This window comes from Penicillium robsamsonii (genome assembly GCF_028829455.1).
Source record: "Penicillium robsamsonii strain IBT 29466 chromosome Unknown utg000003l_segment0_segment0, whole genome shotgun sequence".
NCBI lineage: Eukaryota > Fungi > Ascomycota > Eurotiomycetes > Eurotiales > Aspergillaceae > Penicillium > Penicillium robsamsonii.
Genome location: NW_026643221.1, coordinates 1122989 through 1150892, shown reverse-complemented (window position 1 = coordinate 1150892; position 27904 = coordinate 1122989). Strand labels below are relative to the sequence as shown.

The 27904-nt window shown below is 49.0% G+C and overlaps 10 protein-coding genes across 10 annotated transcripts; 3 read left to right on the top strand and 7 right to left on the bottom strand.

Moving 5' to 3' along the window:
- Nucleotides 1-310: 310 nt before the first annotated feature.
- Nucleotides 311-1143, bottom strand: N7447_005158 (UPF0220 family protein; the record flags this gene model as incomplete). Its single annotated transcript, XM_057229420.1, has 4 exons — nucleotides 311-374; nucleotides 445-542; nucleotides 632-892; nucleotides 1045-1143. The coding sequence occupies 4 exons, from the start codon at nucleotides 1141-1143 to the stop codon at nucleotides 311-313; spliced, it is 522 nt and encodes a 173-aa protein (XP_057084510.1).
- Nucleotides 1144-1850: 707 nt separating this feature from the next.
- Nucleotides 1851-2555, bottom strand: fes1 (Hsp70 nucleotide exchange factor FES1; the record flags this gene model as incomplete). Its single annotated transcript, XM_057229419.1, has 2 exons — nucleotides 1851-2096; nucleotides 2154-2555. The coding sequence occupies 2 exons, from the start codon at nucleotides 2553-2555 to the stop codon at nucleotides 1851-1853; spliced, it is 648 nt and encodes a 215-aa protein (XP_057084509.1).
- A 1616-nt stretch (nucleotides 2556-4171) lies between these two features.
- On the top strand, nucleotides 4172-5924 carry act1 (actin; the record flags this gene model as incomplete). Its single annotated transcript, XM_057229418.1, has 6 exons — nucleotides 4172-4178; nucleotides 4289-4319; nucleotides 4523-4578; nucleotides 4720-4750; nucleotides 4854-5625; nucleotides 5694-5924. The coding sequence occupies 6 exons, from the start codon at nucleotides 4172-4174 to the stop codon at nucleotides 5922-5924; spliced, it is 1128 nt and encodes a 375-aa protein (XP_057084508.1).
- Nucleotides 5925-8251: 2327 nt separating this feature from the next.
- On the bottom strand, nucleotides 8252-10826 carry ade1 (bifunctional aminoimidazole ribotide synthase/glycinamide ribotide synthase; the record flags this gene model as incomplete). The annotated part of the gene is made up of 3 exons (XM_057229417.1): nucleotides 8252-9855; nucleotides 9911-10438; nucleotides 10550-10826. The coding sequence occupies 3 exons, from the start codon at nucleotides 10824-10826 to the stop codon at nucleotides 8252-8254; spliced, it is 2409 nt and encodes an 802-aa protein (XP_057084507.1).
- A 777-nt stretch (nucleotides 10827-11603) lies between these two features.
- On the top strand, nucleotides 11604-14552 carry N7447_005154 (uncharacterized protein; the record flags this gene model as incomplete). The annotated part of the gene is made up of 4 exons (XM_057229416.1): nucleotides 11604-11801; nucleotides 11860-12631; nucleotides 12688-12751; nucleotides 12803-14552. 4 exons carry the CDS (start codon nucleotides 11604-11606, stop codon nucleotides 14550-14552), a joined length of 2784 nt encoding a protein of 927 aa, XP_057084506.1.
- An 873-nt stretch (nucleotides 14553-15425) lies between these two features.
- N7447_005153 (uncharacterized protein) lies at nucleotides 15426-19315 on the bottom strand (the record flags this gene model as incomplete). Its single annotated transcript, XM_057229415.1, has 2 exons — nucleotides 15426-15665; nucleotides 15728-19315. The coding sequence occupies 2 exons, from the start codon at nucleotides 19313-19315 to the stop codon at nucleotides 15426-15428; spliced, it is 3828 nt and encodes a 1275-aa protein (XP_057084505.1).
- A 1367-nt stretch (nucleotides 19316-20682) lies between these two features.
- N7447_005152 (uncharacterized protein) lies at nucleotides 20683-21198 on the bottom strand (the record flags this gene model as incomplete). The annotated part of the gene is made up of 2 exons (XM_057229414.1): nucleotides 20683-21051; nucleotides 21106-21198. The coding sequence occupies 2 exons, from the start codon at nucleotides 21196-21198 to the stop codon at nucleotides 20683-20685; spliced, it is 462 nt and encodes a 153-aa protein (XP_057084504.1).
- A 425-nt stretch (nucleotides 21199-21623) lies between these two features.
- On the top strand, nucleotides 21624-22430 carry his3 (imidazoleglycerol-phosphate dehydratase HIS3; the record flags this gene model as incomplete). Its single annotated transcript, XM_057229413.1, has 2 exons — nucleotides 21624-21942; nucleotides 22015-22430. The coding sequence occupies 2 exons, from the start codon at nucleotides 21624-21626 to the stop codon at nucleotides 22428-22430; spliced, it is 735 nt and encodes a 244-aa protein (XP_057084503.1).
- A 332-nt stretch (nucleotides 22431-22762) lies between these two features.
- On the bottom strand, nucleotides 22763-23481 carry N7447_005150 (uncharacterized protein; the record flags this gene model as incomplete). The annotated part of the gene is made up of 2 exons (XM_057229412.1): nucleotides 22763-23070; nucleotides 23148-23481. The coding sequence occupies 2 exons, from the start codon at nucleotides 23479-23481 to the stop codon at nucleotides 22763-22765; spliced, it is 642 nt and encodes a 213-aa protein (XP_057084502.1).
- Nucleotides 23482-24514: 1033 nt separating this feature from the next.
- Nucleotides 24515-25763, bottom strand: N7447_005149 (glycosyltransferase family 32 protein; the record flags this gene model as incomplete). Its single annotated transcript, XM_057229411.1, has 4 exons — nucleotides 24515-24802; nucleotides 24861-25220; nucleotides 25270-25425; nucleotides 25485-25763. 4 exons carry the CDS (start codon nucleotides 25761-25763, stop codon nucleotides 24515-24517), a joined length of 1083 nt encoding a protein of 360 aa, XP_057084501.1.
- Between the last annotated feature and the right edge of the window lie 2141 nt (nucleotides 25764-27904).

Below are 27904 nucleotides of genomic sequence, written 5' to 3'. Positions count from 1 at the left end.
TGCATATCTGGGCTTGGGCGTTCAAAGGGCGGCTTAGGGCCCTCTTTTTTTTTATGCATAGTTGCAATGATACTTTTCTCAATAATGTCTAACTCTAACAATGACATTCTAGATATTTCAAAGACCGTCATAATAAGTACTCTTAATTTGAGACAACGTGAAAGGTAAGAGAAATGCAAATGAATTCATGCTAAAGCGCCAATCCCAGCCAAAGATGCGGAGGCATATCATGCATCCCGGCAAAAAGTCATCACACCAAGAAGATCGAGTAGAATACAGAAAGACAAGTTATAGATTGAAATACCCCGCCTTACAGTGCAAGATTGTAAGTGTAGTCATCTTCGATGTTCTGAGAGACCCAGAGAACGATCGAGCTAGAATAATAATGTTAGTATGAAAGTACGACTTCAAATCGAATGAGATCAAATCAGATAAGACACGTACCTGAGCATAACAAGGCCGTTCGCCACAATATTCGCAATTCCAAAGTAGAGCGTCTGGATAGGATAATCCTTGATGAGGTACTTGAGGACCATAACCGTCTACGAAGAAGCGAGAGTCAGCAAAGCCCCCGAATACCACCCACACCCTCTCCACAGGTATACGTAGTAGGAAAAAAACATATACATACCACACTCCCAGCCAGCCCACCAGCAAGCAGCGCAAAGCCCAAAAACAGCACAAATCTCGCCTTCCACGCAACCCCACTCCCGCTGTAACTAAAGCTATCAGCCTGCAGCCGGCTCTTTTCAATCGAGTTGATAACCAGCATTCCGAGTGCAGAGCAGATACCCGGGATCCAGTCGACAAATTTGATATGCACGTCTGAGCCGTTGCGCGGGCTGCGCGAGAATGAGGCGACGTCGATTAGGAAGAAGAAGCCTGCTGCGAACTATGGTAAGAGGGGCTGTTAGCTTTGGATTATTCTGGTTTGTATTTATTTGAGGAAGGTAAATGATTCAATTCTATTTCACTTTGCTTTGGAGTTGATTATCGCGACGAGCGACCCCGGAGGGTGGAGGTGGAGATGGATCGGATGCTTACCAGCGCGCCTGCGACGTAGACGCCGCCATTGCGGACGGCAGAGTTATTCAGCCACTCAGGCTTGGAGAAGCGGAAGAGTCGGTTGCTTGAGCTGTCCATTTTTGGGATGTGTGGGGATGGGATCTTGATTGAGGGGATGTTGCTGGTGAGAGCTGGAGTCTAATGACGATGTCTGGGTGGAGAAATGTTGTTCCGATATATCTATGCATATCATCAACCAACGGCAACATGAGCTCTAATCTGTAGCGAATTGATATCTGCTTCTCTTGAGATCTCTCATCAATCATCTACGGTATAGTATGTATTGATTGGGTTATTTGAGCTGTACTATTACAGCAACCAAACGGCACAAATTAGGCAGCATAGGCATCCAAGTAGATACATGGATGGATCCAGGTATCTGGAGATGGACATTGACAGTCGAAATTCGTGATTGCATTTATGGTAGGACAAAATCCCTGGGTATGATAATCGAAATATATGCTTATGCCACAAAAATTCAAGTTGGTTGATCATGCCGATGCAACCCTCGGGCAACCAAGTAACCAGAAACCAACGCAGATCCATTTCGGGTATCTGCACGTCAAATGATCGCCGGCATTTACCAGCAGTGAAGCCTAGCGTCGTCATCACAGCGCTCAAAGCGGTTACAGTAACATCTTAGTTGCCTGTCGCACTGTGAGCGCCAACCCTTGGCACGACACACAGCCAGTCCCAGGGGATGAACTCGCATTTAGTGGGTATCTTGCTGCCTCTGTATCTTTGGGTATCTTAACTCTTACAGTCCAGTCACAGCTGGACCCTTTTCATGCAGAGGCGTCGACCGGGTGGGACCGCAGCTTATCAATGATGGCATCAATGCCGTCCATGTCGGCGGCGTCGGTCTTGTCGGTGGGATAGCCCTCTGGGAGGCTCTTGTTCAGTGCATCCAAGGCAGGCTGGTGGTTACGGACTGCGGAGGAGATGGCGTAAACGGCCTTCTTGCGGGCTGCGGGGTTGGAATCTGTCGTGGCGAGGGTGACGAGGGTAGGAATTTCGTTCAGGAGGACGAGCTGATGGATATGTCAATAATTATCATGCTTGGTAGATCAATTGGGGTCTTTCCATACCTGTTCCTGTGCCTTCGGGTTATTCTGCACAGCTGTTCCCACACACCAGGCCGCGTAGCGTCTGATCTCAGCCTCATCGTGCTTGAGGAGCTCGACAAGCGGCTTCCATAGATTGAGCGGGACGAGGTTGTTCGCATTGTCAATTCCCTCAATCATCTGCTCGAAGTTGTCGAATGCAATCAACTTGTTCTCCAGGTCGGACTCGTTGTCGTGCACGACCTCCATCGCAGCCCGCATCAGGTCGGCATCGGAAGGGCCACCAAAGAGTGTGTTGACCATCTGCGGGGTCAGGTTTGAGGCAGCTGCCGGGAGATTAGGGGCGCTGCCCTCGCCATCGGCACCTGCAGATGCCTGGGAGTTGGCGACACTCCATTTGAGGAGCTTGTTCATTTCGGGGTCCATGGTGGGCTGGCGGGGTAATTGTGCTGGCGGGTGTAGGTATTGGTTCTGGGGGAAGGCTAAAGAAGAGGATGGTATGAAGAAAGTCTGTGTCGGTCACAAATTGATTTACTGTGTATCACACAGTATTGTTGCAAACGCGATCTTCTCCCAATACTTTTCTACTGGAAAAAACCCCGCTGACATAATCTGACGTTTCGGGGAGGGCTCTGGGTGATTCGCGCGGCGACCAGCGGGTTCGATCATGTGACCATGTCCAAAATCGTGGAAAAAAAAAAAGGAACTGAACTCATCATAGACTACAATATGGAATGTACGCTTTCTTTAAGAAGTGGTAAAGTAGTGTTGTGCATTTGTGTATACTGGCATAGGAGGGTATATTATGAAGCCGAGTGATCTTCATCCCAAATTGTTGAGTTACGAACTGTTTTCAGTCTTGGCCCACGTAATGCATATTCGGTTTCAGGTCAATCCCTTCATAGTAACCCTCAAGATAGGAAGATCTAAAAGAATGGTATCAAGCTTTGTTTCGGCTCGAATGAAAGCTCCTAATGGGTGTGTGTGATTTTCAAACGCGTGGAACCGTTGAGCGGATAGCTCGGTGGGCCTAAGCCATCTCAGACTGGAAATCTAGACTAAACAACCGACGACGGCGTGAATTCGATAGTGATAGGAATAATCGGGCCCTCGTGCTGGTGATATATCATGACAAGGTCATGGCTTTTCAGATGAAAGTACATATGTAACCTTCGAATGTTCCAGAACCCGGTTATCAAAGTTGAATGCCAAGATATATTCCAAGGGGCTGAAAGTTCAGCTTTTTTTGTTACCGATAGAGGTCAAATGGCATTCTCAGATATGGTCAAAGTGGGCTGACGCAATTTCATTTTGTAAAATCAGGAGATATAAAATAGGAGTCAAAGTCAGGGGTGAATAGAAAAACGAGTGTACTTCCTCCCCATATCACGTGGCACCTTACCGCCTCACCCAGGCTTTTTTTTTTCTCTTCAAAGGGAAAGGAAATGGCGGTAACAGACAACTCAGGCAATCCGAGACTCTCAGATAGCCGTATTATCCCGTACTTATCCACTTTCCAACAACCTTGGGTCTACCCCAAGTGAAGTCTGGGTCCGGTATGTCCTATACTTAGAACACGCCACTGGCCTCAGGGAATCCAGTAGCCTTGAGTTGGACTGGATGCTTTGCTGTTGTAATCGTTGTAATACAAGTCACTAAAATAACTAACCCGGTCAAGGTACGTGTTCCCCCCCCCCAGAAGGATCTGACAGGCCCCCCAAGATTGTCCACGCAATGCTTTAGGTAGACAAGATTGAAGGAATCAAAAGACGAGAAATTCATATTGAAAATAGTTCTGCCTTATTCTCATTTATATATAAAAAAATAAAGTACCCCGAAATTTGTAGATCAGAGGGGGTAAAAAGAGAAGGCCTCAGGCAGCGCACAATCCCAGCCATCACAAACCCCTCTCCACTCTTCTCTCTCACTCTCTTCCTCCTTCCCTTCTCCCCTAATCCCAACTATATCCGCCCCTCTAACCTCATTCCATCTTTCTTTTCTTTTTTCCCTTCTCCCCTAGGTTCCTTGTTTAATCTGTCACAATGGAGGGTACGTTATTCTTGATGTGGCCACATCAGCAGCTTCCCCGGAAGCTGCCCCCCCCCCTACCCAGCTTCGAATCTTGCGAATGAGAAACTAACCTGTATATCTCATTATAGAAGAAGTTGCTGCTCTCGTCATCGACAATGGGTATGTGCTACGCTTTCTCCCCCGGAGCTTCTGGCTTGTGTTTGGGCCTGGTCGTCAAACCAGCACGGTCGCGGTCGTCGCCACCCCTAATCCGCCACGACCGCAGATGGAATCCATCCCAATGGCTTTCCACATCCCTCCACAACTGCCAGACGGCGCTCCCAAGTCTACAAGAACTATGATACTGATGATTTGCGATGTAGTTCGGGTATGTGTAAGGCCGGTTTCGCCGGTGACGACGCACCACGAGCTGTCTTCCGTAAGTTCAACCCCACAGAATATGACACCCCTCCCTTGCAAAGGCCGCCATCCCACCAACCCTTGCGTCGGATGGCTTTTCCCCTCTTCGCTTGGGAGTAGCCTTGAATATGAGGATAAAATAACTAACAAAATTCGATAGCCTCCATTGTCGGTCGTCCCCGTCACCATGGGTAAATAATCCCCCCTTTTTTTTGGCTCATTTTTAGCTGTATATGGAATATACAGCCAACTTGATCCGCAATGAAAGGAAAAATAATACTAACATGGGCGCAGTATCATGATTGGTATGGGTCAGAAGGACTCCTACGTTGGTGATGAGGCACAGTCCAAGCGTGGTATCCTCACGCTCCGTTACCCCATTGAGCACGGTGTTGTTACCAACTGGGATGACATGGAGAAGATCTGGCACCACACCTTCTACAACGAGCTCCGCGTTGCCCCCGAAGAGCACCCCATTCTCTTGACCGAAGCTCCTATCAACCCCAAGTCCAACCGTGAGAAGATGACCCAGATCGTGTTCGAGACCTTCAACGCACCCGCTTTCTACGTCTCCATCCAGGCCGTTCTGTCCCTGTACGCCTCCGGTCGTACCACTGGTATCGTTCTCGACTCCGGTGACGGTGTCACCCACGTTGTCCCCATCTACGAGGGTTTCTCTCTGCCCCACGCTATCTCGCGTGTCGACATGGCTGGCCGTGATTTGACCGATTACCTGATGAAGATCCTCGCTGAGCGTGGTTACACTTTCTCCACCACCGCCGAGCGTGAAATTGTCCGTGACATCAAGGAGAAGCTTTGCTACGTCGCTCTCGACTTCGAGCAGGAGATCCAGACCGCTTCCCAGAGCTCCAGCCTCGAGAAGTCCTACGAGCTTCCCGATGGACAGGTCATCACTATTGGTAACGAGCGCTTCCGTGCCCCCGAGGCTCTGTTCCAGCCAAACGTTCTTGGCCTTGAGTCTGGCGGTATCCACGTCACCACCTTCAACTCCATCATGAAGTGTGATGTTGATGTCCGTAAGGATCTGTACGGCAACATTGTCATGGTAAGAAAAGCCCCTAGAGTTGAACTTGCACAAGATCCCCTACTAACGTGTACCTCTTTTTTTTCTAGTCTGGTGGTACCACTATGTACCCCGGTATCTCCGACCGTATGCAGAAGGAGATCACTGCTCTTGCTCCTTCTTCCATGAAGGTCAAGATCATCGCTCCCCCCGAGCGCAAGTACTCCGTCTGGATCGGTGGATCCATCCTGGCCTCCCTGTCGACCTTCCAGCAGATGTGGATCTCCAAGCAGGAGTACGACGAGAGCGGTCCTTCCATCGTTCACCGCAAGTGCTTCTAAGCTTCTTGCAGCACTTTTCTACTCGTATTCGCTCGTACTTTCCTGGTGTATCAAAAAGCAGGATGGAGGCACTGGTGGATTGCAAGCGTTGTTGGACTCGCATTATCAAGCGGATAGCCTGAAAATGGAATCTCGATTTTAGTGGAATAGAGTCGGTCGTTTTCTTTTTGTTACTCATTACCTTACTCTTTATCTCGATCTCTCTATCCAACCATCTCTGCTTTGAAACATTTTATTATCTTTACAGTTCTCTTTTTTTTTCATTCATTCGAATCCGTTGCCTCGTCCACCTCTGATTGTTTTGCCTGGACGGGTCTCTGGCGCTACGGCGACAATGGTCTACCTGTAGGGCGAGGATGTATATGGAGTTGGTTTGGCTATAGGGCTTAAGATGCGCTTTTCTTTTCTCTCAACGTCTTCGGCGTCTGCCTTTGTGTTAGCCCCTTGTGTTGTCAACTAAATTGCCCGCCTTTGCCGTAGTTTTTAACGTGACTTTGACTTCAAATCTTCCACTGCTGTCTTGTATTCTCCTAGAAACCTGTCGATAAACCTAATGCTTCTTGTTAGAATGTCTTCTGCGCATTACACTCTGGCTTTTTAAAGAACATCATTTGTCTTGACCTTATCCATATTAAGTCTTTACCATAACCGATATATATCATTTCTATCACTCAATCATTCCATAGGTATCCTAGGCACTAAATGAACAAACTGGAATAGGAAGCACTCATATATAGTCAGCAACTTTGAATTTATAAGTCCTTCACTTCTACTTCGTCAATTCTTAGGGCCACTAGATCTAATATCGTACGTCAGCCCTTGAGTTAAAGTCTTCTTCTTTACCGTTTGCTCTAGTTATTCTCGAAGTACATGGCTTGATTATCAGCAGGGACATGCTCGTCATTACAATCAGCGATTCGTAGTCTTGGAGGAGAATAGGATCCTTATATAACCTGATTATTCCCAAGGTTGCTAGCCTTGATTGTGTAGATGCCTATGTATACAGAACCATGTCAGTATTAAATCCATTTAATTTAGTAAAGACTAGATATATATACACAGAGGAAGAAAATAGGATAAGACATTGAGCATATTCCGGAACTCTTCATTTTGACAACTAGGAAACCTGGGTACTTCTCGATGGACAAAGTAAGCCGGGCTTCCCTCAGCATGTTCTGTGCCCATTCAGTGACGCTGAGTCCAGCGCGTACATCACGCCAGGAGTAGATAAATGTCGGGGCCATTACCTTGACAATTGCCTCCGTGGTTCGTGGCTTGAATCGTTTCTCGAGGGTGGCGTACCAGCCAAGTTGTAGTGAGCGAACACCTAAATCCTGTCTCTCTTCGTCCGACAGTTCCGCGCGGTACCACCGGGCGGCTGCTTCTCACAGGCATGAAGGCAGATTTGCGCGGACACCTTCCTCGGATTTCAATGGGACAAGAGCCTTAAGCTGGTTAATGAAGGCGTAGACATTCATGTAGTGCGTGGTTCCCCTAAAGGTGCGGACGTGTGTATCTGACGTAGGGTCTGGGGTGAAATAGCCGATGTCGACCGTCTTCCAGGACCCGGTACTCTGAGGGGCATCTTGGCCGTCTCGTCCGGGTGGCTCTCGGATTTCATCACGACGGGTTGTGATTACCTCGTCCACAATCGTCACACGTCACCTTATCGAGGGTCGAATCAAGCAAAATATACACTGGGAACAGAGTATATTGGTGCTGTCCTTGCCGCGATTGAGTTCGAATCAGTTTTGTCGTGATGGTATAGGTCGAAGAGGACGGAGTAGGGGCGGCAAACAGGAGGGTAGGAGTAGTCGAGAAGAGGGATGTTAAAGGGATCTAGGAGAATGTTTAAATGAGAGTGAGTGATGGTAGGGGAAGGTTGTTTGGAAAGAGGGTTCAGTGAGAGCAGAGTGAAGTAAAAGTGAGAGGGATAGGAAGAGGTGATGAGTACATTGAGTAGCTTCCCTGCGAAGGGTCAGGAGTGCGAAGTTGGACAGAAACAAGGATCGGAGTATCAACTCAGAATTACAGCACACATCTAACATATACATCAATAGAATTCTTTTAAAACAGTATATATAATTTCATGCATCATGCATCATGTAGAAAAACCGGCATTAGTTCGGGACGCATCCAAAAGCCCTATATTATGATGGGCCCCAAGCAAAGAAAGACGGGGAATACGAAGAAACCAGAAAAAGTAACAGTGACAAAAAAAGATCTATAAGATAGATAACCCAGGCAAATCATTTTCTCCATCCATATATAAAGCATCACGCATCAACATCACCAACATCAAAATTTTCAAGTCAAGGTCGTAAAAATTACGAAGACCAAGACTCAAGTCCAGACAGGACACAGCCCTCTTCGCCCTCGCCCCGAGCACGCAGCTCACCAACGCGGTAAACAGACTCACCAGCAGCCTCGAAGGTCTGACGGATAGCGGCCTCGGAGGCGGGGTCGACGGCAATGATCATACCAACACCACAGTTGAAGGCACGAGCCATCTCAACAGAGGAGACGTTACCGGCACGCTGGAGCCAAGTGAAGACAGAAGGCTGGGCCCAGGTGCTGACGTCAACCTGAGCAGTGAGGGAGTCGGGGAGCATGCGGGGGATGTTCTCAGTGAGACCACCGCCGGTGATGTGAGCAAGACCCTTGATGGCAGCACCGTGGGTGTTCAGTGCGCTGAGGATGGACTTGACGTAGATGCGGGTCGGGGTGAGGAGGGCACGGCCGACGGAGACGCCGGCGTCGAGACCGGGCATGGAGAAAGGTGCGGGGTCGGTGTAGCTCAGGCCGGCACGCTCGACGATCTTACGGACGAGAGAGTAGCCGTTCGAGTGGGGGCCGGACGAGCCGAGCGCGAGAAGAACATCGCCAGCGCGCATGTTTTCTGTGTGCGGGAGGATGGCACGAGCGTTGTCACCCGTGGTGTTAATAGCGCCGACGGCGGCACCGACGGCATCGTAGGAGTCGTCGACGAAGAGGCCGGGCATCTCGGCGGTCTCACCGCCGATCAGGGCACAGCCAGCTTGGACACAGCCCTCGGCAACACCATGAACGAAGGCTGCAGCGGTGGGCACGTCAAGGTGACCGCAGGAGTAGCAGTCCAGGAAGAAGAGGGGCTCGGCACCTTGGACGACGAGATCGTTGACGTTCATGGCGACAAGATCGATACCGACGGTGTCATGGATGCCGATTGAGTGGGCGATCTTGAGCTTGGTGCCGACACCATCAATGGCTCCAATTAGGGTTGGGGAGTGAGGGTGGTACGCGGAGTTGGCAGCGGGCAGGGAGAAGAGACCACCGAAGCCACCGATGACGGCGTCAGTGCCGGGGCGCTTGGTACGGCGGACAGAGCTCTTGATCTGGTTGACGAGCTCGTTGCCGGCGTCGATGGAGACACCGGCTTGGGCGTAGGTGAGCGAGGTGCTGGCGGTCTGGCGGAACGCGCGGTGGGCAATGTCCTTGCGGTAGAACATGTCCTCAAAGCTGATGGTCTTGATTCCTTCGTAACTCTTAGCAACGGCCTCCTCAAGGGTTGAGGCGGTGGCCGTGGAGGCGATTACGCGGCCTCCAGAGGTTTGCAACTCGTTGCCGGACAAAGTTGTACCAGCGTGGAAGATGAGGGTTCCAGCAGGCTCGGGGGCCAGAGTGATGGTCTTGCCCTTGGCATAGGCGTTGGGGTAGCCGCCAGCAACAGCAATGACGGTGGTGGAGAATTTGGGCTCGATCTTGATTGAGACACCGTCCAGCCAGTGGTCAGCACAGGCCACCATTATCTGTGCAAGATCGGTGTCCTTGCTGAGCAGGGGCAGCAGAGTCTGGGTCTCTGGGTCTCCACCGCGGACATTGTACTCAAGGACCTTGGGTCCATTCTTGGTCATCATGAGACCAGTGAACAAGATACCAACAAAGGGGAAGCCTGGACAGGATTAGCAACATGCTTTGGGCATGTATATTTTATTAAAAAAACGTACCGTCCTTTCGCATTCCGTCAACGGAAGGCTGAATGATGGTCCGGTCAATCTCATCCACAACCTCCTTCGGCGCAATGCGGGTAGGCGCGTAGCAGCCCATGCCACCGGTGTTGGGGCCTTGGTCGCCATCGAAGATGCGCTTGTGGTCTTGCGCTGGAGGAAGCGAGCGGATGGTATAACCGTCACTGAAAGTGAGGATACTCAGCTCATCACCCTCCAAGCACTCCTCGATCACGACCTCGTCACCAGCCTTGCCGAACTGGTGGTCCACCATCATTTCCTTCAAGGCCTTGTGGGCCTCCTCTTTGGTAGTGGGCATGATGACACCCTTACCACCAGCCAGGCCATCGGCCTTGATGACCACATTGTGCGATACAGAGTCAAGGTATTGACGTGCGGACTCGTAGTCAGAGAAGTTGCCGAATTCAGCGGTGGGGATCTGGTGACGCTGCATGAAGTCCTTGGAGAAGGTCTTGGAGCCCTCCATGCGGGCAGCAGCCTTGGACGGACCGAAGCATCGAATTCCGACTATTTTCAAGAGACATTGTTAGAATCATTCAAACCAATTGGCGTAAACAACAGGAGAAAAAAAATAAGACCAAAAAAAAAAAAAAAAACAGAAAATGGCATGTGACTCACCAGCCTGGAAATAACCCTGGATGCCATCAACGAGAGGTGCTTCGGGGCCTGGCACCACGAGGTTCACCTGGTTCTTCTGTGCGAATGCCACGAGGCCGGGGTAATCGTCACCCTTGATATTGGCATTGGTGATCTTGCTGTTGCCCCGGCCTGTGCCACCGTTTCCGGGAGCAACATAGATGATGTCGACCAAGGGGGACTCGCTCAGCTTCCAGGCGAAAGCATGCTCACGGCCACCATTGCCAACAATGAGAATGCGCAATTGTTCGGAGGCCATGGTTGGAGCTGGGTCTCGACTTTGGTGGTGTTAGCAAGTACGTAGGAAATTCCCGCGGGGTATGTAGGTAGTGCCCCTCCTCAAGGAAAATGAGTCATAGAGCAATGGGATGGAGGTGAACGATTTGAAAAAGATTTGATAATAAGAAAATCGACAGCTTACTTACCTCACGGAGACCTTATAAGCAAATTGAAACAGCTTGTATGCGAGAATGAAGAGTCCAAAGATGTTAAACTTTATTCACCTTTTTTTCTGCCCTCCGGCTGGGTGTTTCTCCGACCCTAGAAATCCAGCCCTGCGATCTCGGCCAGTATCTTATGATAAAGGCCTGAAATATATTTGTATTTGTATAAATTTGATTGAATTGAATTGACTTAAGTGTTTATGATTTTATGTGTCTTGTATCATACTGGATAAGATTGTAGGATTAGGATTGCAATTGCAATACTCTATATAAGTCTTGAAGAACATTGATTTTGTATATACATATATAGTTTGATAACACTCTACACATCCTCAATTGATATATGAAGCATATAAAAAAACCAATATCCCATTACTCCGTACTCTGGACTATATTTTCTGATATATATTGCCTCAGGCACCGAGATAACGAAGCGGTGACTCCAATCTTCCGGCAGAAAAAAAACCCGGAGAGGCAATTCGCCCCGGTGGCTTATTGACGGCTTTGTTGAATTCTTGAATTGTCGTCTCGAAGTACATTTGGGAGACTACGTTTATACCCATCCCCAGATTATTCCTCGACCGTTGACCTGAATGCTTCGGACCTCTTTGCGGTCTGTCTCAGGCCGTTCAAGCCGACATGTTTGTCTCTCCTGTCTAGCGCGCCCTGGTACACTCGGTTTGCGCCAGTTTCATCGCATATCTGCTCTCCGTACCGATTCAGGTGAAACGAAGCCGGAAGTCAATTTACTTGACGCGTCGATCGAACCTCCAGCGCCATTGCCGCCCAATGTATGTCTTCCATTTCAAAGTACAACGCGAGAACAAGTCCTGACAGAGTGTGCTATAGAGTCAGATTCCAGAGACAAAAGATGGCGCTTCTTCCACACCCCAGAAATCTTCGAGGCAGCCTAACTCACCGAGAGTACTCACTGCTGCTGCATGGGCTCAGATGAATAAAGTCCAACGGAAGAATTACAAATACAGGCATCACGAGTTATTCAACAAGTTCAAGCAGGCAATGCTAGCCAACAGAGAAATGTCACTAAAGGAAGCAGTGGAGTTAGAAATTGCGCGGGCCAAAACAACCGAGCAAGAAGCAGCACCGCTGGAGGCCGCACTGTCAGAGGCGACCCCGTCAGAGGCAGCACGGGTGGAAGCAGAAAAAATCAAGGCCTTGCAACAGAACACGATTGCAACAGAATTGGAAGCCCGACGGGAAAGAAAGGCCAAATTCAAGGCAGAAAAATGGTTGGCTAATGCCAAACATGAGGCTAAAACGTCGAAGGAAAAGGAGAAAGAAAGCCAACTCGAAGCCGAGATTGCAACAGACGGTCCAGAAGATACGTCAGCGGTCAGTGAACCCAAGAAGACGCTCAAATTGAAGTCCAGTAATGTGGTGGCCCAAATATTGGAAACTAGCTCCGAGAACGGTGTTGCAAGTCCAAATGAGCCATCACCCAAGGTCGAGAAAGAGGAGAAGGAGGAAAAGGAAGAGAAGGTGATGGAGGATGTGTGGCTTTCCGAGGATAGGAGTCAATCTCTTCCTTTCCTTGAGGGTCACGTTACATCTAGGGACACTGGGTCTCTTAACTCAAAAGACAAGAGCCTGCAATTGAAAGGTGAGTTTCGAGCTTTGGCATAAATCTGTTGAACTTGGGCTAATTTTATACTCAAGAGGTGCGTACCCCCATGCCTCCTGTCCCACGCGTCGCCTTTGGTCTCGATCGAGTGCTTTTCAAGTGAGTTGTTGAGGTTACCCTATTATTGATCGATATACTAAGAGCAAACAGCCCCGGTGTCTACCAGCTGCGCGACCCTCGGTCTCTTGTCTACAATTTCGACCCCTACCTAGACCAGATCATGCCCGTGTCGGAATTCGACTTTGATACCTTGAAGCCGTACGTCACCTCCTCTAAAGATGTGACGGCTTGCGAAATGACCAAAAAACATGAGAAGAAGTACTATGGCTCGTCGTCGAGCATGACTTCGGTTCTCTCTCATTTCCATTATCTTCTCTCCGCGTGGCGGCCTGTCGACACTTCCAAACTTACTCAGAGTTACGGAGATCCTCTACGCTCCTTCACCCGTCTCCTTCGAGCACCAACTGCCATGTTCCTCCGTTATAATGAGAAGGAGGATATCTACGCCATTGATGCCGACAAGGAATACGACACGGCTAACATCCTTATGCACCTGGGCAAGTCAATGGAGAAACAACTCACGCTGCCAAAGGAAAAGTTTGAGCGCTACCGCCGCAGCGATGCGAACAAGATCACCGCCGAGGAAGAAGCAAGCGTTCCGGAGTCATACCACTACAGTACCATAGGCAAATTCCTCATGCGATCGCAACTTGACGCCTACGACCCCAGACTGCCAGGTACTGGCATGTTCGACTTGAAAACACGTGCGGTAGTTTCGATCCGCATGGAACCCGCGGAGCACCAGCGCGGAATGGGCTACGAGATCAGACGCCGCTTTGGCAAGTGGGAGTCTTACGAACGCGAATACTTCGACATGATCCGCGCCGCATTCCTTAAGTATTCCCTGCAGGTACGCGTGGGTCGCATGGACGGCATCTTTGTCGCGTATCACAACACCGAACGCATTTTTGGTTTCCAATATATCACCCTCGAAGAGATGGATGAGGCTTTACATGGCACGTCCAACACAGAACTCGGAGACACAGAATTCGAACTGAGTCTCGGCCTGTGGGAGAAGATTTTGGACAAGGCAACGGCAAAATACCCCAAGCAGTCCCTGCGTTTCCACTTTGAGACCTGCAATGGTTCCACTCCCTTCATGCACATCATTGCCCAGCCCGTGACGGAGGAACAAATCGACGCCATCCAGTCAAAGAACCAAGCCCAAGTCGATGCCATCACGGAACGCCTCTTCTACCCGGATCGGTTCGAAAACTGCGAGATGACGGAATCAGCCGAATCCAAACCCGTATCTCCAAAAGAGAATACCGAAGCCGAAGCAGACAAGACCGAAGCAGATAAGAAGACCGAAGCGAAATCCATCGGCGATTCCCTGGCCGACGCCCTCTTCCCAATAGACCCGGCCGACAGCACTGTCGAGCAAAGCGCCGAGCCAGAACACGATACCACGAGCGAGCTCCCCGGCCTCAGCCCAGACTCCAAGGCGGGATCCAAGCCCAAACGAAAGCCCAAATTCGTGCCCAACCCCGAATTATCCGCCGATTACGACGAGAACCTACTCGCTATGACACTCGTCATAACCAACAAAGTGAACGGGGTTCGAGTGGAGCGGCCGGGACACTTTACCCAGTCTGACAAATGGACGATTGATTATGAGCTCGACGAGATTGATGTGGTTCAGGGCAATCATACTCTACAGGCGATCAAGAAGCGTCGCAATCTTGTTCTAAGAAAGAACGTGCAAGATCATTCGAATGACTTCTTCGCAAATTTGCAAAGGCTATCTGAGAAAGGACGTGCTTTCCGGAAGCGTTTGAATAAGATTGACCGTGACCGTGGGATTCTTGTTTATAAGGATTCTTGTGATATGGATGTTTAAGCCTTGGGGCGGAGATGGAGGATTGGGGGATGAGATTGGAATCCCTGTTGTAAAGTATTAGATTAATTCCTCTCTCGCATTTTCCCTGTACTGTATATTGAGATAGTTTGGGTATACATTTCGTGGCGTTGTTTCATTACATAGTTGGACTGGATGCGTTCTAGGGTTTTGGTTGGTTACATATTTTGGGTGTTCAACGATGTACAACTTATCATGTTTATATTTTATACCATCATGCAACTCTCCAGGTACGCTTAAACTACAAAGTCTCAAGACTAGATCAAATGGAAAGGAACAATGGTGTTTTCATGTCTATCCAAACAGTATTCAAGTCAAAGCAAAGAACAAGCGCAAAAAAACCACCACAATGAATAGCAAATAGCCCAAAGCCCCAGCCCCAATAAACATTAATGCACACAAGCCATTAAACCGCAAAATAAATGAGGACGAAACCTTCCAATAAGAGCAAGAGAGTCAAAAAGAAAAACAGGCACGATCAAACGGATAGGAGGATATCGATTGCGCTGGTAAGAGATGTTGGGATATGTAATTGAAAATGAGTAGTTAATGAGTATGGAACGCCTGGAGAATGCGGTGTCTCTGTAAAAAGAAATTGGAACGCCAGGGTATCAGTGCTGACTGGCCGGTTTCAAGAAATGGGAATTGGATGGAGGTTGGGTTGATAAGTTATGAGTTAATAAGATAGGAATATGATTCACAGGGAGAAGAAGAAGAAGGCAGGGGTGTGCAATCGAAAGCTGGTTCGTCGTATATATGTACTGCAAGAGCTAGGCTTCGTTTCGTGTTGGGGTGAGGTGTGGAGGATGCTGTACAAGGTAGAAGAGGGGGATAGTTTGATGGAGGTAAGGAAGGCTACTGGAGCTCTCCCAAGTCAAGCTTTGGTGGTGCCCAGTCTAGCCGAGGCGGCTTGTCACTGTTGACATACACATGCGTGGAGCGCACTCCATCCGCACGGCGACGTTCCCTCAGCGCGGTGCCGCTGAGGAAGCCTCTTAGGGTTGACGAGGCGACGCCGTAGGCGCTCCGCGTACTGCCGGCGCCTATTGAGGCGTTGCTGGAAGAACTGCGCGCGCTGCGGACGCTCTCGGCCTTCTGGACTGCTGGGGGCACAGCTGGAACCGGGATAGCCAGGCGAGAAGCTGAGGTTGAAGAACCATGACCGGATGGAACGAATTGTGCAGGAAGAGCGGTATGAGGGCGGCGGGTATCGGATGGAAGGCGTTTTGGTTGGAGGGGGTGGGCTCGATGTTCGAAGAGGACTGGGACAGGGTGTCGGATGCCTCTGAAAGTCGGATGGCAGCAGGAGACTCGTCTGGCAGTGACGATGCTCGGACCTCATCTGCAGACACGGACACGTCAAATTTGAGATTGTCAAGCATCGTGCCCAGGCTCGCTGCTGTCCCCGGTCGTCCATCGCTGGAAGCATCATCATCAATTTCCTCAATCCCATGGGCGATGTTGTAGTTGCGGCGGAGGTATCGATGAAGTCGGGCGACTTCCGAATCCCATCTATCATTCAGAGACCGCAAGACTAGTTCAACGTTGTGGTTGGCGAATGGAGAATTTTCCAAGGCCGAAGCGACGCTAGGCGGCGGTGCTTTGCTCAATCTGTGCCCTTGACCCCCTTGGCCAACGCTCATCGCTGCATACAGAGAGCGACGGACCGAGTTTGCGGTGGAAGTTTGGTTGCTGTTGCCAGACTCCCATCGAACATTATCAACCTCTCGGCGTACTTTATCCAGTGACATGGTTCGATCCCGGCCCATGCAGGAGAGAGTGAGAAGGGAGCGGTTGCACCGGAGGCCGTTGACCAACACCGTAAATGATTGCAGATTAATATCATTGTTTTCACAATGTACTTCACGCAGCGAATCATTCTCCTCCAAGACAGAGGCAAGCGTATTCGCACCTTGAAGACCGAGTTTCTGGTGCTCAATTCTCAGGACCTTTAGAGACTTGTTTTTCTTCAGGCCAGTCAGCGCAAGATTGAGGCCAATGCCGAAGCGTGCAACATCAAGATGCGCATTGTCACCGCTAATGTCCAAAGCCTCAAGAGTCTCATTCTCCTCGAGCATCACCTGCAACGATCGGCAGGTCTCAGGGCTAGCATCATATGGGAGGGAAGCCTTCGAAATATCTAGGAACTTGAGGGTGCTGTTCTTCCGAAGTGAATCCACCATTTGACGGAAATGGTCTTCTTTCTTGAAATCAATCATGCGCATTGACAGATGCGAGGGGGTTTGATTCTTCGCAATAGCATTGAAAATATGAGAGCAGCCATTGTCAAGGCGGTTCTCATTGACATGCAGATGGAGACTACGTGGGGAATCAGGTCCAACGGACATCGAGTGCATAAACATAGCCACGTCTTCTCCGGTCAGACCACATTGATCAAGACGAATCACACGAAGGTTGCGAGAACGATCGCTAGCCAGGTAAGTAGCAATGGCATCTACGGACTCGCGGTTCAAAGCCGTCCGACTGAGAGCCAGCTCTTCGAGTCGCCAGTTGAACAGCATTTCAGCCGTGATGAGCGGATCGGTGCCGGATGTCCGTGAGATGCGAGATAAGTTGATTTTGCGGATTTGTCCAAAGTAGCCAATGTATTGTTGGAGTACATCGGGATTCAATCGGCCCTGAACGCCTGAGATGTTGATCGCTTCGAGTGTTGACTCTTGTGCGACGATAGTCGACAGAAGAAGGTCTAGATCATGCACGGATAATCCACAGTCCCCGACCTCCAGAGCTCGCAGGTGACTACGTCTTTGCGAAGCCGCATCGACAAGATAGTCCAGATCAGACTCACCCAGCTTGATGCCGTTGAGCACAACCCAGTCCACGCTGGTCAATTCTCGGCGGCACACGGGGAATATCGCTTCTGGAATCCCACAGCCTGGATCACGAGTACCCTTGTCGAGAGTTGGTGTCGGTATTCTTGTAAGGCAGTAAGAGAAGTCGAGTCGGCGCAGCCATTTGCTCTTCAGAGCTAAAGCGCGCACCTCTTGCGAGAGAACAGTCAAATTCTCCTGGCCTGGTATGTGCACGGAGGCACCTCCTCGGTCCAGATGGACGTCGGGATCCACTCCGTGAACATCACGAACGCCCTGCAATGCATCAAGGTTGATACCGCGGAATGAAATTGACCGGAAGAATTCATTGTAGCGAAGTGTGCGCATGACCGCAATGAGTTCTAGAGCGGTGTACCGCGGGGTCTTGGGGGAAGCAGGCTTCAAGAGACGGAAGCATGGAGCATCCTCGCATTCCTGGTCGATTGTGTACCGAATATTTGACGTGTCGATGTCATAACTGGCGGAGTAGGCGACGAGGGTTCGGTCGAAGCATCCAAAATCTTCATCTAAAGCAACAGGCGGGAAGTTGTCGTCATTTTGCAGTTCTTTTGGAACAACAAACTCATACGGCTGTCTTATCCACAATGGACGGAGATATTCAGTATGTTGTCGGATCCAGCAAGCGACTTCAACAGAATGAACAGAGGCCAAGAAAACATTGAACGATTTCTTGAGAGGAACCCTGAAGGTCAGATGCAGGCTATCGTCACCGTACTCCATCGACAAACCAGTCAGGTTCATCAGACCAAATGAAGTACCGGCTTCCCAATCTGACAGGGATACGACCGATGATCGATTGGTTGTCTTCTGCATGGGCAGCAGATGAAGCTTGTGTGCACCAATAGCAAGATAGCAGCCCGTGGGCGACAGTTTGGTCAGGTCATCAGAGGAAGAGCGGGTGATTGACTTGCTGGAGGCGATTTGAATGACCCGGAACATGCGGAACACCTCCGGGTCGTAATCTCGCTCGTGTTCCAGCATACGAGTTACGTACTCAATCGATCCCCCGCTAAACGGCATCGGACAATTTGCTCTAGCCATTTGGGCGGCTTGGCGAATGCCCACCATCCAAAGATTCAATTCTTGCAGATCAGATGTCTGCATTTGAACCAATGTAGCTTTGTGTGTGCGCTCATCGAGATAGGCCACTTCAACCGATGGGGACAATCGTGCATCCTCCAGCATGTAGACCGCAATTATGCTGTTTAATGGGATTCCGGCGGACGAATCTCCAGTAGCTATTAGTTGCACGTCCTGCAGAGAACTGACTGAAGCCACTGATTGTCGATGGGAAGCCGGAGCTCGGGCATAAGAAGCGGGGATAGAACCAAAGACATCGGCGGCTTTTCCCTGGTTCTTAAATCGAATGAGGTGCGTATCCGTCAGGACCAAATATTGACTTTTTTTCCTCCACATGCCTCCAGTCGTCTGCACTTCCCCGTAGTGGAGGATTGCAGATGACCAGATCCCATTTCGGGGACTGGCCATGGTTTGCTCATCCGCCACCGAACCAACGGAGGCACTCAGAGGTTCATCATCCTCCCATGAGTGCAATGACCTCAGAGATCCAAACACCGAGGTTCGCTTTTTCTGCAGCGACTTCCTCCGTGGTGGGCGAGGGGTTTCAATGACGGGTGTGGTTGCTGACCAGCCGGCGGTGTCGGAGCCTGCTGTCCCAGGGCGACGGTTATTCGATCCATCGGACCCTCTATTGGGACTGTGAGAGCGGCCGAAGAAGCCAGAATTCCGTCGGGTTTTCTTGTCTCGGGTCAAGTTATCATCCGAGGGTGTTCGGTCATGGAGTGGAGGCCGGAGGGGAGTCGATATTGTGAGGGATGGACTGAACACGCTCAGGCTCTTTCTTCGTTGTCGTTTGCCGATGATTTCAGCCATGTCGGGTTGGGGAGAGGGACTAGTGGCACAGAAGAGGAAATTGCGTGTGGAAGAGTAGCGGCGCGAGTGTACTGAGAAAGCAATATCTCATTGACGACCTCAACGTCGTTCGTACTAGATCAATTAGCTTGATACGTCATGGCAGGCAATATGGAAAGCATGAAGCGGAGAAAGAATGAGGGGAAATGCACATACTGCAGACTGTCACAGCGCCATGAGAAACAATTAGCAATTGCCAAAAAGCCAGGAAAAATCTTCCGGTCAATGTAGGACCAGTGATTATATCTAGGATAGCTCCCGCGGCCTTGTCAACAATGCGAAAGTGATGGTTGCGGAAGGGGGGAATCCACAATATCAGTATCAAGCGAATTAAGTCCGTGATTTGATAGGTCTTCCTTAATCAGATGAGGGGATCTGATTGAATGCGGAAATGAAATGAAAACAGTGTAAATTCGCAGGGATAACCCTCAATCGGGGGGAGGGGAGAGAGAGAGAGAGAGAGAGAGGAAAAGGAGGAATGAGAATAGAGAAATGGACGGATGCAGTCCAACTGTAACGATCAAGAGATGTTTCAGCTGAGTTAAATTTTTTTTCTTGTTCTTTTCTATTCTTTGGGCTTAATTTAATTATTTTTTTAAATTTACATTCTTCTTTAGCGCTTAAACTTGCTTGTATTTTAAGCTATTAAATAATCTATTTGATATGCCCGCTTATTTACACCCAAATAGTGAGAAACCGAAGACCCACGTTATATCTCTACACATACATAAGTACCACGTAGGAGGCGCACTAAACTTGATAGCGTCGATATAGCTTAAGGGTTACTCCGTATAAGGATTAGAAACTAATTTAGACTTCTCTTCGGTAACCATCTTCGGTATACGGAGCATGTATCATCCTCCGTTCTTTATAAGCCTAGAAGCTACCATATGCCCCTATACGATCTACACTGCAATTAACAACACATCATAGGTTCAATCCTGGGATCCACCCCCAAAATATGATCGGCGTCTACGACACTCCACGATGTTGCTGCTTCCGTAGGTTCCGTAGGGGTAACTGATGTCTCGGGCCCACGCAAAAAAGGAGATCATAATAGATCATCCTGGCAACCAGGGGGAATATCCCCAGGAACTTGGCGTCATCGATGACGGAGTTTCAGGATCAGCGATTGATGAACGCAGTTACAAAGTATTCGCCTCAATTCTGCGAGGCCTTGCAGGGTTGGGAAATGACTGGGAAATGAGATTCAGCTGATCCGGAGGTTCCAACAAAGTAGGTGTATTGTGTCCGGTGCAAATGGTCATGCTCCAAGCTCAAGCTTTTGTCGGCGCAAAAAAACAAGTGGCGATGTCTCTTGAAGCTCTTTATCGGCGATTACCCTCCGCCCTTTCAGCCTCCACTCGCTCCGCGCGTTTAATCCGTCGAACTAGCTCGATGTATTCCGTCACGCGTTTCTCTTGCCAGATACAACCACCCAAAGTCATCACCGCAACTTGCAGGAAGACCTTGAATTGCGGCGTTAGACCGCGGTAGATACGGGACTGCGGGGAGATCCAGCTTGAGAAACCCTCCAGGGGACGGTGGAAGAGTCGTGAGCGGAGGTAATCGCGGGAGAAGATGGATGGGCGTGGACGGGGTTGTGTCGCGGGATACGCGGGCGGACTTGGCGCGGAGAAGACGAAGGGGTGGGGTAAGGAAAGAATCATATGAGCCAAAATGGATACAGAGCCAAACTGGAGGATATTAGCGATTGCACTAGGGCTTTAGGAAGAGGTCCGGTTGCTTACGCGGAACACGCCGGTCATGAAGCCCTGGGCGGCTATCCAGGAGATTTCCTCCGGGGGTTCAATGCCGCCCGTCTTGTTGGATGGTGCTGGCATCCTGGTATTTACAGTGAGTGTGTGGTGAACAAGAGGCAACAGCCTAACTCGGGAAAGGAATTCTAGAACTCGGGATTGAGACCTCGGGATTTGATGTCAGTTCTTATCGAAGCCGAGTTCGGCGAGACGATAAACGAAGTAAAAGACAATACCCAAGGGAAGATGTGTGTTTCAGACAATGGCAGTGTCAAAGACAATATCAAATATCAAGGATGTCAAGGATACAAGCCGGGACCAGCCAGTGTCTTAGAAACTGTTCACCTTACGATCTCAAATGTATTTCCCCCATACTCTAAAAAGCGGATCAATGATTCTCCAGCGGACGAGTCAAACAAAAAAGAGATCCGATTATCGCAATCATCTCAAAGTCACCGATTTCATTCAATTCCCTGTCAACTTGACCTCTACCAACTCCTAAATTCAAAATGACTCTCGCCGCACGTACCGCGACCATCTCCCGGTCCACCAACGAGACCAAAATCCAAATCTCCCTCTCCCTAGACGGCGGCGTCCTCCCACCCTACGAACCCTCAACCCACTTCCCCGCCCCAACAGACCCCAAAGAAGCCGAAGCCTCCAAGACAGGCATTGTGCCACCCAAAGATGCCGGCCATGCCACTCAATTCACCCCGACTCAGCAAATCACCATCAGCACAGGCATCGGGTTCCTAGACCACATGCTGCACGCGCTTGCCAAGCACGGCGGGATGAGTCTTGCAATTCGCGCAAAGGGTGATTTATACAGTGAGTTCCGCTTAACCATTATACACATATTATAATAAACATATAAGGAATGTCATTGCTAATACCACCCAGTCGACGACCACCACACAACAGAAGACACCTTCCTCGCACTCGGCGAAGCCTTCACAGCGGCCCTGGGCGCACGGCAATCTCTCGAACGATTCGGTCGTGGCGATGCGCCTCTTGACGAGGCTCTCTCATGGGCTGTGATTGATCTCTCAAGCCGGCCGTGGGCGGTCATTAACTTGGGCTTCCGCCGCGAGAAGATCGGTGATTTGAGCACTGAGATGATCACTCATGGTCTGCAGAGCTTTGCGCAGGCGGCGGGCGTTACTTTGCATGTTGGTTGCACTTATGGTGATAATGACCACCACCGCGCGGAGAGTGCGTTCAAGGCGCTTGCTGTTGCCATACGCAATGCTTGCAAGCGTAGGGTTGCGGGTGATGTCGGTGCCGGTGATGTTGTTAGCACTAAGGGTGTTTTGTAAGGGGTCTGGGCAATGGTTTAGATATAAATATAAAATTATGTTATGAATGAGATGAGATGGATATACAGCATTGTCTATTGATTACACAGTACCCATTATAGAGCGGTGCGATCTGGCTATGAAACGAAACGCAATGAGATCGGGTCTTTTGAATTAAACTTTATTGCTATTCTATACCATAAATCTAATCCCATAATCCATAAATCATTAAATATCAAATATCCAAATTGGCAAACACAGTAGTCAACGCCAACATCGAAGAACCAGCTCCAAGAACACAGCAAACCAGATCAAAACACATAAGAATAAACCTCGACCAAATCATTGAAAATCTAAACCCCAATAGCCTTGACAGCCCTCTCCCAATACTCCTTCCGCTCATCAGTAACAGAAGTCCCTACACAATCCGAGATAAACCGCTGCCACCCCGTCTCCGAGCCATCAGCAAGCGCAGCCCGCACTTCCTTCGAGCATTGCGTAGTAAGGAACCAAGCAGCAGAACCAAAGTCTGTAGCAGGGTCGTTGCGCAGGAGATCGAGTAGATCTGCCGGGTTGTTGCTGACGCTAGGGAGTTTGTCTTTCAGGTCTGGCAGGGAGGAGGCGTATTTTTTGTTGTAGGATGGGGATTGCATATTGCGTGCTGGAAGATAAAAATATGGTTAGCATGCATGTATATAAAATGTGGATGTTGGATGGGTAAGAGTTAGGGTTACATACTGCCCTGTCCGGCAACACCGGGGAAATGATTCTTATTATACTTGAAATCACCACTTTCGAAAGCCATTATGCTGATTATGGCTGCTTGCTCAGCTTTCGAGGTTACTTTATAAGTGTCGAAAGCTTCGGTGGTGTACTTTGCGGCTTGGTTTGCTGTGGCGCATTCGCCTTTTGCTGGTGCGTCGGAGCAGGATTTGGATGTTGGGGCGATTGCGATGAGTTGAGATTCTGTTAGGGCAGCGGTGCGGGTGAAGAGGGAGAATGGGATCGGTGTCGCGGTTGTTTGGATGGTGAAGGTTAGGGTTAGGGAGAGGAGAAGGGTTTGGAGGTGCATTTTGTAGATGGTGGATAGAGTAGGTATAGTATGTAAAAATGGGTGATCAGTTACGGGTAACTATATCATGTAGAAATCAAGAATCGAGATTGAATGTTATAGTTGGATAGTATAGAAAGGGATCTTGGTTATGTGCTGGATCTAGAGAGCAGCAAGCAGATCATCTTTATAAGTCCTCGCCCATGTTTATAAGAGGTAGAAAGTGTGTGAAACAAGGGCTTGCATTGTCCAAGGCTGCTGGGACATACAAAGGGGAGGCAAAGGTAAGAATAGTATGTACATTGTAGGCTCGACGCGGAGAATGCTAGACGTGGACTGAGGTATGTTAGATGACGGCAGAGGCCAATATCAAGGGAAAATGCCAACAATCAACGACCTATTTACTTAGAAAACATGCTATAGCTACATACATATACTCATACTATTTGTAAAAAGACCAAAGGCCTAAATTTGATAGGGCTATTTGGAAAGCTTGTCGATGCAAGGCACAGGCTTGTCATTGGAGGGAGAAATTAGGGTTTCAGGATCAGGTGCTCTTTGGGGTTAACGTATCAAATTCTCAGACTGGGTTGATTGCACAGACTATAACTCTAGTTCTCTATTTCAGATTTTATACATGGATTATTTGAAAGGCATTATTGATTCATCATTTCTCCACGGAGATATCTGGTCCGAGTGCATAGAGGGCATGTCCATAAAATTTCACTGTCTCCCAAGAAGCGAAATCTAGCTTGTTTACAAATCAATAGACAAAAAATAATAAAAATAGGGGACAGTGAAATAAGACCAAGGCACAGACACTGGTCTTCACACATGTCCAAAAGCAAACCCAATTGCTCCAGGTGAGCATTCAATCCAGGATCCCGTCCACGGGATTGAGACACCATGCATAATGCGCTCCTAAACACAGAAAGAGCAAAATTTGTACAATAAATGGTGATGCAGAGATCATGTCCGGGGCCGTATCGTTACAGACAAATACACAAGCTGCAAAATGGCGAAGTTGCGAGTCGAGAAGTCAATCTCTAGATCTCTAGTCATCGCGACGTCCGAGTTCGTACGAGGTCTCGGTGACCCCACCTGACTCTTCATCTTCTTTGAAGCTGACGCGGCGGAGGAGCGTCGGGACGGAGAGTCGCGAGCGTCGTGTTGGCGACGAGGAAAGTCGCGACGGGTTGATGATGTTTGGCACTTTGGAGTAGCGGTAGCGGTACTTGGCGCCCAGGAGCATGACACGTCCGTAGCTCCACCAAAGGCAGAATCCAACGACTCCAGCGAGGAGGAAGCCGCAGACCGTGAGGAAGACCCAGTGCTGGCCCATCTGCGAGATGTTAGCATTGTTCCAAGATTTCGATACCAAGACTCATTGTGTCACTTACCCAGAAGATCAAACGCGCATCCTTTCCGTGCCAGCTGTTACCCCGGTGGTGGGTGAAGAAGCTCCAAGAGAACTTGTTGTACTCATCCTGCATGAGGATGCGCACGCGCCCAGCCTCGCTCGGCATTTCGCGCATGTACTCTTTCCAGATGACAGACAAGAACAGCGGTCCAGTCGAGTACATGACCGTGATGTATGGGAGGAGCCAGTGGCGATCGTACTGTTGCAGCACTTCGATCGTACGGAGGAAGAATGGGTGTTGTGGTACGGAACCCATGGCGTCGTTGGAGATACCGGTGGGTGCAGTGCGGCGTACCCAGGCGGGATAAGCGTTGAGAGGATCCAAGCGACGGTTGCAGCCCTGTTGACGTTAGAAACGAAACACCATGGTCATTCGGAGGTATGCTTACGTCGTCGAGGTCAATGTATGTACCACCGAAGTGCGCGAGAACGAAGTATCGAATAGTATCCGCGCGCTGAATAGGATAACTGTAGCCATCGAAGGTGTCCAAGAACCAGGGGTATTCGGCGGCGATAAAGTCTCGCGACTTCTCGTTTGTCCAGAGCTAATGACACGTTAGGAACGTTGAAATAAACAGATCGAATGGGGGAGCTATGGACGGACAATATATTCATAATCCGGGTGCAAGTCAATGCAACTCTGTTGGGCTTCTACCCAGACCTCTGGAATAGTCTCATTCTTGTATGTTTGGTGGATGATTTTTGGAATAATCTGGGGGCGGTGCTCGATCAGGCTGGAATTCGGCGAGGGCAGCTCTGCGCGGTGTATAGCGTCGGCAGCAGCATCTTCGAATAGTAGTGCCAGAAGCGTTGAGACACTGCGGACGAGCAATGAGAGGATGAGGAGATTGACGAGGATGAAGATTAAGAGACCGCGCCGCATGATGAAGGCGAAAGACAAAGGCTCAAAACAGGAGAAGTGTAACCAATTGAACCCCAACAATTCGTAAAGTCGTATCAAGTTTCACAGACCCTCAGGCCGTAGATAAGGATTCAAATGAAAATGCAGGTCATAAAAGGTATAGGATAGTAGACAATAAAGGGAGAATAAAGAGTATTTAAAAGGGGAGCCTAGTTCACGATAATAAGGAGTGCCGGGAGTGGAGAGACTAAAGCTTAAGGAGGAAAGGAGACTTAAAAAATGACAACCCTGAGGCAAAAAAAGAAAAAGGGTGACCAAGGAAAACAATACGATACAAACATGGGAAGGAAAGCTGTTGAGAAGATTACGAGGCTGAGCAGAAGGGGTGGCTGTGGTTCCAAGATTAAGCGGCTTAGATATTTTTTGATTGGTGAGCCGTTAGTGGGGCAACTAAGGGGAATTCTTTTAACCTTTTATTTTCTTTCAACATTGTATGAATGTGGCCCGTAACTGAATTTGGGCTTTCTACATTACTTTGAACATTTTTTCTGAATTGTTCTTCAAGTAATCTAATATGCACTACTCCGTACCGATATACCTAATAGAAGTATCTCTAAATGTCTAACTTTCATGTCGCTAAAATAATCCCAATATTGGTGCAAGGACTCGTCAGCGTATTGTAAATATAGCGCTGTGGGGAAAAAGTCCCCACGCCAACGCGTGAGCAGTGTATTGAGCTAGTCCTATTTGGGTATGTACTTGGTCGGTACCTTTCTAAAGCCGAGGCTAGCTTGCACCCGCTAGTCTATTAATTTACTAGTTCGTCTTAAAGAAAGCGTTCCAAGGTTAGTACGGAGTATAATTTTAACGGAGCACGGAAAGTTCAATAATATTATACATTATTCTGTATACTCCGGACCCAATATACTCCGTACAAGAAAATTGTACGTAGAATGTGTATTTTCGCCGCACATGTGTGGCGTGCACGTAGACCTTTGATCAGACCTCGGGGACAATACCTCGGTTGAACTTTTTCTATAACTCCCATAAGAAGAAAGAACCAAGGATACCGAGCACGAGGTAGGAATTGGCACCGATTCGCCAAGCGAACCGCCACCACCTGCACGGGACGTGCACACTGCGATTAGAGGGTACCATTATTGTTATTGGTCTTAGCGTATTCGTATATGGTATTAGACGTGGTTTTGAAAACTCCGTTCAATTATTTTGTATATCTATGTTTCAGTCTAAACCCATGAAATAACTTCTATGCAGAGTACAATCAATAGTTGGAGATTCCATTTCCATGGGAACTGTAAGAAAACACCCCACTACCTAGGCCCCCCATAATCCCCAATCTCTGGTTCACCCCTACCATCTAGAATGGTTCCGAGGTCGTGGCCTGGCAAATCCGCCCATGGTTCAACACGTCGTATCTCGATTCAACGGGTCTGGTAACTCGTCATAGCACAGACTTAGAAAGAGATCGGCTCAACTTACTCCAGTTTTTCGGTTTTCATTCTAAGATCAGCTCGTGACGTGGGTGGTCCCAATCCAATCTAATCGCTATAACTTACAAACCTGCCTATCATTGTACATTGCGAAGATCGTCTGCCGTGGAATGCTAACAAGCGGGACGTAAGCCAAAAAAAAAAAAAAAAAACGGCGGCGAATTACTCCTTTGGTAAAATAAGATAGCTATTACAGTGCCTAACGTATGTTACTCTTATGATCATCTACCTTGTACGGAGAGATGGACGTATTCCGTATTGAAGAGATATTTACTGAATTCTGATCTATGTGTCTCTTGGACCCCAGGTTAATTAAAAGTGCTGTACCATATTGGTTTGGACTGAAATTTGGCCCCAATACATGAAAATGCACGGGGCGCTGGGGCGCTGTACAATGCATATTTCCTCGTGGTCTTGCTCTGACGTCGTGGTTCCTTAAAATCGTGGTACAACAGCTCCTTCTAAGAATAGCCGACAACATACTAATAATGATGTGAGATGACAAGGCCGACTACACTGTATCATGCTGCCTGTTGATACTGCTCCGTACTCCGTATGCATATGCAAGATCGAAGCTGTACAGCCCTGTAATGAACTTGGCACTGCCAAACATATGATCATGCATGGCTGCCTTCAGTAAGGAGTTTCGAT